At 33.6% G+C, this 13644-nt stretch overlaps 1 protein-coding gene across 4 annotated transcripts in view; it reads right to left on the bottom strand.

Moving 5' to 3' along the window:
- LOC123653619 (RNA-binding protein Musashi homolog Rbp6) overlaps positions 1–13644 on the bottom strand; it is a 540105-nt gene that overhangs the window by 18452 nt on the left and 508009 nt on the right. For all 4 annotated transcript variants that reach the window (XM_045589614.1, XM_045589616.1, XM_045589613.1 and 1 more), the window contains one exon: positions 10747–10829. In XM_045589614.1, the coding sequence (XP_045445570.1) occupies positions 10747–10829 (83 nt within the window). The remainder of the gene's footprint in view (positions 1–10746; positions 10830–13644) is intronic.

Raw genomic sequence — 13644 nt, 5'->3', positions numbered from 1 at the left:
TTGACCAATTTCTTTTTTAACGTAAAATACATTCGCATGTAAAAGTCAATAAATTTAAATGTCAGTACGGAATAACACGTACTGACGTTCAAATGTGATTTCGTTTTATTGTTAAATTTGTGTCACAAATAATCAAGAATATTTTGACACAATCGGAAATAACTTTTGTTGTTTGTATTTTTTTTTTTTTACTTCGTCAATATATTCAGAGAAATATGCACAGCAGCTATTTTTTAATATTAAGATTTGTATTTCTATTATGAAAATATACTCGTACAATATTATTTTACTATTATTACCTTTTTAATTTAAGAATTCATTTTTTAAAATGTTTATGTAATGGGATTTATATCGACTGTAAATTTTATCAGGTAAATCGTATTCAGTTTTATTCGCAGTAAGTAATAAACTTGTGAACGAATCTTTCGTCAAAAATAATTCAATAGAGAGCGTATAAAAATGGTTTTTTTATCGCTATAATAAAATTATTAGATGTGGAAAGTTTTAGCGTTAGTATTACTGTACGTACGTAGTTTTTCAAGTGTCTTTCGAGCGTGGAAGCAGGTAAGACACTACGAAATAAAGCGAGTTTCCGTAAGAACCGTATAAGTTTACTGAGCAAGTTCCTATACATGTTGACATTAACTGCAAAGATTTTGCATTTTTTTTTGGTTGCACTGTTTTACTCAAATTCTTTTGGTTGACGGTGGGCAAGCGGCCAACGAGAAAACTTTTTAAAGAAAGTAAAATATAAGTACGATACTTGATAAAAATAAATTATTATTAACGTGTATTTTTTCAGGCAATACTGTAATAACAACTTTCAAAGTATTTCGATTTTATAACGATTTATACTACATTGTTGTACACATGTGATACATAGTGCTGGTATTGTAAGAACACGCTTACGTACGTGAGAGATAAACGAAGACGCAGTGGGAGCGGGAGGGGGGAGTGAGATAAGTTTATCAGGGAAACTTCTCGGCTTCGTATGTCAATACAAACGCTATATAACGTCGCTAGCTCGGCCGTGATTGCCGTCAAACGGAAGGCGAAGCGTGGGAACCGGAGGCTAGGTAAAAGCTCTACAAATATGACTACATAAAAAATTTTCAAATTTTTTTTCATAATGATAAATTATTTTATATGAACAAAAGTTTATAAAACAAGTTGTGTTATGATATAAGAGAGATAAAGAGATATAAAAGATTTTTGCTTTCCACAATTTAATTTTGCAGAGTATAGCTCGAATTTCTTAGAACGGCTCATTGAAAAATGACTCTTTAAGCGCAACAGCTCGAGTTCTTTCATAAAATTTTGATGACCGAAAAAATCTACTTGGAGTGCGCGATGTTACGTAAAAAAGATGAGTCACAAATCTTGCGCTCAACAGGTCACGGATAATGAAACACTCTGCCGCATCCCGGGATCTCTCTCCATATTTACGTAACCGTAGTTCGAAGAAATAAGGTAAGCGACAGTCGACGTTTTGTCGAATGAATGTTGGATTTCAGTGAAGCTACTCATAGGTTCGAGTGTTTACTTAAAGGGTGAGGACAGGGCCCAGGTGTGATGGGCTATAATGCCCGAAATTCAAATCAGATATACGATCGAGTCGTCGCCCGTTGTCGATAAGCGGTAACGTTACCTGCAACGTTTCACAGATAGCCCTCCAGCCACTCGTGTATTTCGCGTTCCGTTATATTGAAACGTTAGAAATAAATTCCTTGGTGGTCGCAAACGTCACCCCATAAAATTATTCTTCCAAAAATCCATACAATATATCACAAAGATTTTTTTTTTCGTAAAATTTACGACACCCATCTTGAACATTATTTCTAGGAATATTATATTTTATACTTTAGACATTCTTTAAGATGCGACCTTAAAGAAGGCACAATCAATATTCTTTTTAGATGGTAAGGTTCGTGACTTTGCAAAACCTTGATCGGAAGAGGCTTTTCCAATGTAATTTACGAAATCTAATGTATTATCTTTCCTACATTATGTACGTCGAAGAAAAACCTAGTCAACAGAAATTTATAATAAAGCGATTCGAAAACCAACAATTGCATTGACATGTAACAGTGTTGAATTTAAAATTATCTTAGTACAGTTACCGTTATAGAAATGTTAGTTAGGCATTAAATATTAAGAGGCCGTGTGGCGCTGGTATACGGTTCTGCAACATTTATCACGGTAGAACGCCAACAGCTATTTCTAGTGAATCGATCGAATCAGTTATGTAGTTCTTCAACAAATGTTTGTTCAGCGTACTTATGAGCTAGTATATTTTATAATAGGCTTTAAATAGTAGCATTTGTGCTTCGTATTTCTTTCATTACGTTTCGTAACGTTTGAAATTTTAATTTCTTATAATATTTTCTTTTTAATTACCTTGTTTTTGTTAGCTATTTTAGTTTATTAAAGAGTAGAAAGAACATTTTAATTGAAGCTTCTATATAAATTCAAAGAATGACTACGAAAATTAATTAATATGACAGACAATAATTGCACTTGGAAAACTATACATATTTATATGAAATTCAATATGAATAGTTAAAACGAGAATAAAACAAACAAAATGCGTATTGGCAACTACTCAACAGTGTTAGCAAACGTTTGCAATTGTAAGCAAACGCGATTACCGTGGACTCATTGCTTAACTAATTCGTATCAAGCTTAAGAGGTACTTGAATGTTCTAGAAAAGAATAAAACGGTTGTGAATGGCTAGCGGAGATGGTGACTGCATCGTTTAGTCAATTGAAACGTGCTATAATGAAATTTGTATAATATTAGATGGAGACGCCAAGCGAAACCTCTATAAAAGTGTTTCCATGTTAGAATTAAAACGCTCGAAGAATGAATTCCCAGCTACTTCCAAATGAAAATGCAAACGATTTACTGAATCTGGACAAGTAGTATTAAAGACCTAAGTCTGTAGTTATTAGAGCGATTTGCATTTAAGTGTATAATTGTAAAATGTCGGCATCTGTTACGTATGCGTTAATGCAGCTTCAATTTGCAAAATTGGATGTTTCTACGGCAGGCTATGTAGCATCTCTTTTCTCTGTCAAACGCCCTCAGCTTTCATTAGGTAATGAAAATTCATTGGTCAAGTTTACATCACGGACGAATGATATAAAAGCGAGTCCAATCTTATTGGTCAACGTTATTATCCGGATTACCTTTTTAAACCGAATATTTACTTTATTAAGTTGTAGAAATGGTAAATATTAATGAGCCGATGTTTGAAATTGTTGTCGACACTAGTTGTCGAGTGAGTTTATGATACAAGTATGTACATATTATAAGCTATAGCAATTAGTAGCAATTAAGTGGGTTGGAGCGTAGAGCGGCTGCGGCGCCTTGTCAGACCGCCACGGACTAGATTAAGGTTTGCGGCACGTGGCCCCGTCGCTCGTAACTTGTTTTGCATGAATCTGTACGCGACTTTCATATGACTCCCGAGAGTAAACTCGCTTCAGCACCTCTTATGTAAATTAAGTTGTGCACAAGAAATAAAGAAATAAAGCAGGGCTCCTTGGCCGCTATTTATCGCTACAAGCGTCTCCTAACTCCCCTTAATGGGAATGTGGAAACGACCCACGAAGCACAGTAATGAACCGGGCTGCTCTAACGTATTGCCTTTATTGATGATATTCTCTTTCGCTATTATTGGTTTCTTACGCAGTCATACTTTAACAAAAAGGTCCGCTTTTAAAAATAACACAGTTGAATCGTGTCGCCTGGCACCTTGACATATGGTGTGGTTCACAGGAATTATTTTCCTTGTACCACGGGTGACACATAGAATAGAATACTCACTAATATTTATAAACTACTTCACTAATATTTATAAATTTAGCTGTATGTTTCTTCGATTTCAACTCTATGTTACGTGTGAAAATAAATTGGGGTTAACATTATACATTCGATGAAATCAAAAAGGATATTTTTAGAAATTATAATTAAATTCATAACATCGATATTTCCAGAACTAATTTTGTCTTTGACATTCTCAAGAATCATTAAATCTCATTAAAATATCTTGATTTTATACCATATTTTGGACGAAATCGTAAGACGCGTAGTTTCTAAGCTGCCCTGTGTAGCTACTCCTTAATTGAACAGAGGCTTAAGCCCAGAAGTGGGAGGCTTACAAGCTGTTACAATGCATTATTGTACAGTACGGAGTAGTTTAATTCAGTCGATAGGAGCTGCGAGCCATGGCTTGCCGTGAACCACCTGTGATTAATTAATTTTCTTTCACGCTCCGAATTTAAGTTTGAGTCAAAATCGTTAACAGCCGGAAAGGCCTGTTGAGCTATAATTTACGTCTTTGCGCTCGCCTTAAGTTAGTTGCGTCACTTGGGAATTGCGTGCCGTGTGTGCATTATAGCCATTAAATTTATATAGCGTACGTACATAGGAAATTAGGTGGTTGTTCGAATACTGATTGAAGTCCGATTATAATCGAACTTATAAAATTTTCTTTAAAAGCCTAGAAGTAATTAGTTCAAATTGTATAGCACGAGTTTTTACAAGTAATTAGATAACAAAACCTAATAATTCATTTTCATAGTGAGTTTTTTCAACACTTAAACAACCTTTTATTTCTTTAAATCAAATTTTTATGATGTCGAAAATATGAAATCAGAATTAGGCGATGAAAAGGGGCCAAAGTTCAAAACCTGGTTAAATTGAATTGCAGGTTTCATCTGCATTGATTTATCACATTATGTTAATGTATACTACATTATTTTCATGTCACTTTCTTCAAAAAAAAATTGCAGTAAACTTTTAATTTCATACGGGTAACAAATTGCAAGTTTCAATAAAGTGGTACTGTAAAGCGCTTGATATATAGAAGGAATAAAAATCGGCTTGGACGAATCGATAAAGCTTAAGGAGAAGTGTCTGGATCCTGTTAAAACGGGAAGTTTATGGTAATCACGCTCGAGGAGGAACACGTGATTGATTGTTCGACGAGAGTCGCAGTAGGGTGGAACGAGAGGCCGCAGGAAACTAAGGATCACTCGAGTGGTGTCGTTTTGAAATATACTGAGACTTAGCTAACGAGCAACATAAATGAAATCTGCCACTAATACTGCAAAGGTTAATGGTACTCGCCCCGTCGACCGTGCAATCTCCTCCCTTATCGAAACGGATGCGATGCCTATGGGTGAGACTATTCTTTAATCGCAGTAACGACAAGGGTGCGTTATACGACCTCACACTAGCCTGTTAAGATGTTAAGAGAAATGGCGATCGAGGATCTCAAGATTTAAGTGGCAGTTTCAAATGTGCCTACTTTTAGTGTTATTTCCTAAACGGAAACCATTTGTTTGCCTCATGTACGATCGGGAAGAAAAATGTACGCAATACCTAAAATGGTTTCGCAAAAGTGTTTATGTGATTGCTTGAAGGCAAGTGCACTCTTATATCATGCTCACTTCGCCACGTTTTGAAGGCGAGTTTTTATTTTTCTTACACATTAAATGTAAAATTAGAGATAATTGACTATTAAATTGTATAAAATTATTCGAAATAGTTGAATCGATTATATAATAACACGTGGGAAATTAATTCTCAGTTTCTCATAATTCCATAAACGTGAAACAAACACAATAGAATATTTCTTATTTTTTATTTATTCTCGTTGTTCCGTATATACATAACTTTACACGTATCACACAAAAGGGATGACCGAGGTATTATTATGAAATTTCGTGCGTAGCAGGTAAAGAAAAGGTTCAGGTGTCAGACTTGGCTGCTTAAATCCGGCAAATAGAAATTGATGTAAGGGGCGAAATTCAAACTGCACTGTATTTTACACATTTTGTGGAACATCGCGCGCTTTGTTGCTAAAATTCATACTAAAGTGAAGCAATTAAGAGAGTAATGTATAAGGACGTAATGGACTGAAGAGAATTTGTTGCAGCGTTTTAATGGGGCCCGTATTTATGTTGCGAAATGAAGCTTCACGCTTCTGTGTTTAAACTTGTGTCGGATATCTCAGTTGTATTATTTTTATTCAATTATAATTCGTTGTATGCATAAAAATAAATACATGTATGTAATATTAATTGATATAAAATAGTAATATGACCAGTATTTTTACAAATGTATGTACACAAATCGTTCCTCGTTTTAATTGGCTTAATATGTTCTTTTTTTGTGAAGGAAATTTATTCGCTTTCGAAGTAAAGCACGACATCACCATATCACTCCGTTCGGAAAGGCGGAGCAGCTATTAGCTTAACGACCATTTTAATATAAAAGATGACGTATTAAATTTACGAGGGCAGCTACTCGTAGCGTAAACATCGGCGCTGACGTGACGCCTCTATCTTCTTTATTGCCTACGTAAATATAACTATTAGATGTCTTTATGATATGCTAACACAAATTTTTAATGGCTGGTGTTGTTTACAAGTCACGTTTACACTATAATATTATGTGAGCTACGCTAATATCCATCTCAGTGTCAAAATATTCCACATAAATTTTGCGTGACATTTAAAACAATGTACTTACTTTGAAACTCCATAGTAACTTTGTGCCACAAATTGTTTACGAAAACACTGTAAAAATGGAGTTTACCGTAACATATTTGGACTGGCACGCAAGAAAAGGTAGAAGGAGATTAGACTTGTCCTGTACACGCTAAAGATATTTTTCGACAAAGCCCGTAATTAATATAATTCGGTATGAAAAACAAACTTGAATTATAAATAATAAATGAACATGTAGGTAACTTTATGAAAAACTGGCAACATTACGCATTTAGAGTTTCGATTCCTTTCCTAATTAGTCTTCTGGATTAGACGTGAAAATTAATGACTGGTTTTTATTAAAGACTGCGACAAATACATTACGCTGGCGTATCGTTCGCTCTTTACACACCTCTCGTTTCGCACGGAAGCGAACCGTAATTACTCTAAAACACTACCCATTTGTTTGATGTCTTTGTTCGTTGTTTGCTCCACTTAGGGCGAACATCACCCCCGATTCCTTCTATCCAACGCATGCAGCGAGATTCGTACAGCCATTATGGCACGAAACAATGGGGTGAGGCAAAAAACAAGCATTAATAATCAGGAATATGCATCGACAACGCCGGGATATATCTGTTCCCCAGGCTTTTCAGACCGATAGAATGGCGAAGGGAACTTTAAGTGACTATGTAGATAATGGCTCTTCTGAACACCTATAGGTATGTGGTGCCAATTGAAGGATTTGGATCGAGAATTTTATACATAGTTTTTTGTTAATTTGCTATTTTTGGGGGTCCTAGTTGTAGTTATTAATTGCTTATTTATTTGAATCATATTGAAAAAGAATCAGTTAAAAGTAGCATAATTATATTCAAAGCATGTAACATTATAAATATTATAATAGGTTCTATTGTTTCGTATACCATACTATCGCCGCAAGCTTATTATACTTAGAAGATCTTCACGAGAAGGTTTCTTATAATTAAATGTCATCCACGCATGAAGTGATTTAGTTTTTAGTAAAATTGTATTTTCTGTCATTAGACATATCTTACAACATACTAGTCGTTCTTTGAATGAAAATATTATTGATTATATAAACAAGGTTCCGAATTTATACGTAGAAGGAATTGTTTTGACTTACAAATGTTATGACATTATAAATTACACTAATAAAGCCTGATTTAATATAATAAATTCAGGCATATATTAAACACAGAATAACTACAATAAAATCATACGAGAAATATTCGAGACGTACACCCGCTTTTACATATAAAATTACTTTCGTAACACCGTTTGTCACGCCGAAATGATATTAAAGTTAGCATTTAATTTTACTAAAATGGGCTTATAACAAATAGAGTTAATAACCAACTTTGTAATACTCTGTTAATTGCCGTGGCATTATACTCTATTTACTTTTATTGATGCTATCAAATATTGTGGATGATAACAATTAAATAGGTTATAATATTCTAACTACAAACGATATTAGAATTATGCAATAACGTTATTATTATCATATGAGCATGGTAACCCGCGTATTACAGGCTTATAATGTTAGTTGTTTAAAAGTGATTATTATTTCAGGGCGGCGTGATTACATTTGTTGCATTAGCGGGGCACTATCGCGAAACACCTCTGGTAATAGTCTGTGTTTTAATGCAATGCTCGTATTCTATTCTCTATTATATACAAATCCCTGTAGAGATCTATTTTCAGGCACATCTTAATATTAAAGTATATTCTGATGGGTTAAGTTATATGTACATTGGATTTTGGTTTGATGGTGTTGCCTGAGAATAAATTTTATAAATATAAATCGTATTTTCAAATAATTTATAAAGCAAATTTCACATCATATTAAAGGCACATTTAATTATATGTACTTACACGACCATTAAATCCATATCAAGTCTCATACGTGCGTATTGTGCTGAGTCATAACGAATGACTTGATTGTAAAATTAATAATTTTGTTACCCTACATGTAGATGCGTATGCATATTATACATGATATTATATGATCTTATATATTAAATTCTCGTGTAACAATGTTAGTTACCATATTCCTCCGAAACGGCTGGACAAATTTTTATGAAATTTTGTGTGCATATCGGGTAAGTCTGAGAATCGGCCAACATCTATTTTTCATACCTCTAAGTTATCTTTATATATAGAGGTATAAAGAGGGGTTAATAACATATATGGTAAAACAACGTTTGCGGGGTCAGCTAGTATTACTATAAAATTATAAATCTTTACCTCCTCTTGTCACCGTTCAACATTATCACTTATTTAAACACAAACAAAGATATCTATCTCGTATTAAAAGTCTACTATATTCGTGTGTTGACAAGTCAATATGAGACATGGTAGTAGCATATGATTGTAATAGTCTCGTTTAGAACGGCTTGTAATGTATTGCGACATATGGACGGTATTATGCTATAACTTACTAGCGGTCTGACATTACTTTGTGTGACTAACAGCTACTTATATGTTGAATTATACGAAATTAGGCGTTATTGTTAAATATTTTTAAATTATTGTGATGTAATGTGTTCTAATAATATTACAAGACAGTAAAAGTTACGAATACTGGTATAATCATGTGTTCATATTTTCAAAATAAAGAATGATCTACTTCTGAATTTGTTATGACGAGAAAAACGTTTGGTAATTAATCAAAGACTTACAAATTCTACACATACGTTATATATGTTAATACATAATATTCTGGCTGGTCTGCATGGTATCTAGATATTAGTACGCGAGGCAAAAACTTTGTACCTCTTTATGTGAAAATTGCGCCGACGGAAGAGTATGAAATTTCGCACACTTTTAGTTTATATAGAGAAAGAGTGCAGAATGCCAATATGTTTTAAAAATTACGGATAAAAAACACATTAAATCAATAAAAAAAAAATACACACACTACCATCTATTTGACACACACGCATATATACTATTTTGTTTATTATTATAGAAGATAGTCTTTGACAACAGAACCTTTTTGAAATCGATTATTTAGAAACCACTATGTAATGAATTGAAAAAGTAAAAAAACAAAAAAAAATCTTTATTATACCTTTAATTTAACTTAAGTTTTCTTTTAAATTCAGTTCGACATAATAAATAAAATTATGGCAAAATTTCGAATAATCATGTCTCTAGTTTCCCTGCGGAGAAAAATCTAAACACGGTAAAGTCAGCTTTAGTGGCGTTTTATTGACCCTGTTTGGACCGTCGCCAGCTCACTCCTTACTCTAATTGATATCTGCCCGATAATGTTAACATTAAATACGTATTCACTCAATTTAACCAAAAAACTTATAGCTACATATAAATGTAAAAACATAAATTACTTTTAACGAATGTTAATGTTTTTCTTTTGAATGGCATTTCCGAGATTAGTTGACATCAACCTCCCTGATCAAAATAAAAATCAACATTTGATTTTTTTGAAGTACGATTCTTAAGTAGGAAAAGCTCTTCTAAATCGTGTTTTTTAAATTTTAATCGTTAAAATTGAAGCTACCACCGATTCCAAATGTAGATTATGGAGACAAGAAGAGGCAAGAAACTCCACAGACTGACTGATGTTCGTTATAATATGTTGTTTTACAGCCTCTGAGTCACCGAATCACGTATAGTCTTCTTCAATTTCGAAATTATCACGCTATAGTGTATCTTACCAGTTTTATATAATTATTGTAGATGTAACATTGTATATTGCTTAAAATTCAAATAACTTTTTTATGATTCAGGCAAATAAAGGTATAAATATTAATTAATAATATTAATTGCTGACTCATAAAGTAAGTTTTCGTTGATATAAATAAATCTTAGAAGTGTGTCGCATTTACAAAAAAAAAATTTGTTATTTATAAGTGAGAATTGATTTTATTTTAAACTATAAACGTTTTGTTTTTTTAAATATTTCACTGTAAAGTATTTTTAATAAAGAAGAAATAACTCGACATAGCAACATGAGTGACTATTGAATAGCTCGCATAAAGTGCTACAAAATTTGTTAAAGTTCATTGTTACACTGTCACTTAAATGAAAAGCTCACCAACCTTGTTTCGGACCTAAAAACAATTTTTAAATAGAATATGTTGGATAGCTTTTCAGTAAACTAGACGTATGTTTTTATGATATTTATAGATATATAGATAAAATATTTTTTATTTAAAAGAGCCGACTAACTTTTTTTTAATTATTTTTTTTCGAACTCACCATTTTGTTGTTGATTTCGTGAAAATGGATTTCGCACACTTTATCTACTATATCTTCGCTTTGAAATGTGACGAAACCGAAACCTGAAACAAAAAAAGTTACGTTACAAAATGTTTCATTAGTATCACGAAAAATACACACAAGTACGTAAACCACACCGAGGCACATAAAAATATTTCTGTGGCACGATAAATATTCATCCCCTAAAATCTTGTAAAACTCGATAAAAGTTTATTTGTCTATAGCAATCGAAATTGTTTTAATAAAGCGACACTTCAAAAATTAATTGTCGATCTCGAGAAGTTACTTCGTTAGTTAAAACGATGTCTACATCTTTTAATTATGAATTGTCTTCTTGTTATATTAAAAGACGCCACGATTCGAACAACGAAGGTATTGTAATATTGCAGATGGAGTCAGAAGATATCACTTAAACATTTTTCAAAAATTTAATAATCCGAGAAGATATTGGTGGAAATCGTTGCAATATTTCTTCGGTTAAAGGTTACAAGACATTCACGTGGCCGTAGCAAGGAGCAACTTCGCCGATTCGTTCCCATTCTAACGTTAAAGCTCGCTCAAGTTTTCCACATACAATTCGTGAGTAACAAATTGGAATTACGCATTTGAAACTCAGAACCATTTTCCGATATTTACAAAATTCCAAACAACAACTCTGGGAGCTTGTAGCGTGTCACATATAATCCATTAGCTTTGTAATAGGTCGAACTGTTACCGAAATCACGCAATCGCCTGACTACGAAGTTTTGCTTAAAGTGACAAACAATCCGAGGCGATGCGCAAGCGTGTTTCTATACACTAACAATTAAGATACACACGACTGACGTGACGTGTCCACCCACGACGGCAAATAGCATTAGCGAGCCCTTCTGTAAACAGTGGATGCCCTGACGCGCATTTGTATCGACGTTGTAAAACGGGTGGCGATTCCTCGTGTTCACTTGAAAACTTTAACTTGTTTGTCTCATGTTCAACGATTTGTATGGTTCATATTTATGTGTTGAGCTGCGTCAGACGGATTGACGACAGATGCTACAATATAAAAATGTCTGACCAAAATGAACGTTTCATACCTGTTAATACGAATATAACTGCGATTTAGTGCGAAACAAGTACGAATAATACATTTTGGAAAAGTTAAAATAAACGACTTGTGAATATTTTCGAACTAGGCCGACCTTAATTTTTGGCTATAATATCGAAAATGATACTTAATTTTAAATATGTTACTCGGATTACGTTTCAAAATCACAAAATTAATTGATTAGTTAGTCTTTACATAATACTGAATTACTCGTTTTCTATGAAACTCATAAGAAAGCCTAAACAAATAATTCGACCTCTTCATCGAAACTAGGGCGCACTTGGTATTTCACGCGCGGGCGGGTGGCTTTGCGTACGAATGGAGACAAGGATAGTAACGCCCTAAAAAGCCAAATAGGGGTTTAGTTGAGTTCCATAGATCGTCATATTTTCTTTATGCGTTATAACATCGCTACAGCATATTTAGTAAACAGGAAAAAGAGTTTGTTTATATTACTATCCCAAAGTTTAAAGAAAAAATATTTAAATTTAAAGAAAATTTACGTGTGTCAAGTACGAACTGTCAGTCCCTAAATTCTCGATTGCTGAATAAAGATATAGAAAGAGGAAAGTTTGGAAAGTATATAAGTAAAACATAGATTTAAGACAGTTACGCTGTCGAAATGAGGGTAAAGCCGATTTCATCCGTTATTTATGCGGGCATGTAAACGGAATAAAGTAGGAAGTAAGCAGCATCGGCGTCCGGCGAGCAAAGTTATCTGCGGGCAGAACGCTTCTGCAAATATTAAATCAGACCGTCAACTGAAAACAAACTAGTAGTAGTAAAAACTTTAAGAATAAGTATCTAATTCATGTTACAATCAAGTTATTTCTCCGCCATCTTAACAATGAGTGTAATACAATATTCGCAAGAGTTGGAAATGAAACTTAAAGAGAATAGAAAGAAATGGCATTGTCACTGACCACGTAAAAAGTTTTAGGTTTCACGTTGCCTTTGTGTGTTCGCTGTAGATAAATGGGGCATTTTCGTGAAATTCGTCCGCGTCACTTCTCGTAACAATGGAGAAGATAAATAATCTCTGCGTAAGAAAGGATTTCGTAAACATAATTATTTAAACTCGCAATTGTTACTCTGGATGTTTTCTAATGAAACTTTCTTAGAAACGTTTGAAGAAGAATTAACTTTTTTCAATTTAAATCGCGGCACAGCGTCTTCAATATTTAGAGGCGAATGGATTAAAATTGTACAGATTGCTAGCAATTAAATTGTCCCCTGAAGCGGTACTACAAGTAATAAATCGCCTATATATTGTTAATTGTTATTTTAAATATTGTTTACTAATACCCCAGCGGCCTAATAGATGTTTTATGAATTAAAATTCAAATATATATTATATAAAAAAAAACGTATAAATGAAGTTTTAAATTATGGGTCTTACAAATCATCAATATTTTCTTAAAAATTTCCAAGAAAAATATTTAATAAAGTATACGATATCACGACTTCCACCTTGGACACGTTTGTTACTTTAATATTACACCGAGAAGTTAAAGCGAAGATTATGAATGTGTCTGCCAATATCGAATATCTATCTCGACACATCTGTCGGGCGGCACGTGGGGCTGACAGTGGGCGGGCCCCGCCTGAATCAGGGCAGGCAGTATAATCTGTCCCGCACTGTATGAAACACCGGCCGGTGGCGTTTATGAGGCTATAATAACCGTATAAAACGCGACTTATTGTAGGCGTCGATAACTGACTCCATACAATCCTAGACCTTTACTTCGTGACACACTCTGTGTTCCTTTTTATACATATTCCCTACTAAGTTT

This window comes from Melitaea cinxia, chromosome 5 (assembly GCF_905220565.1).
Source record: "Melitaea cinxia chromosome 5, ilMelCinx1.1, whole genome shotgun sequence".
NCBI classification, from domain to species: domain Eukaryota; kingdom Metazoa; phylum Arthropoda; class Insecta; order Lepidoptera; family Nymphalidae; genus Melitaea; species Melitaea cinxia.
The sequence above is the reverse complement of the archived record's forward strand: the minus strand, read 5'-3'. Positions and strand labels throughout refer to the sequence as shown.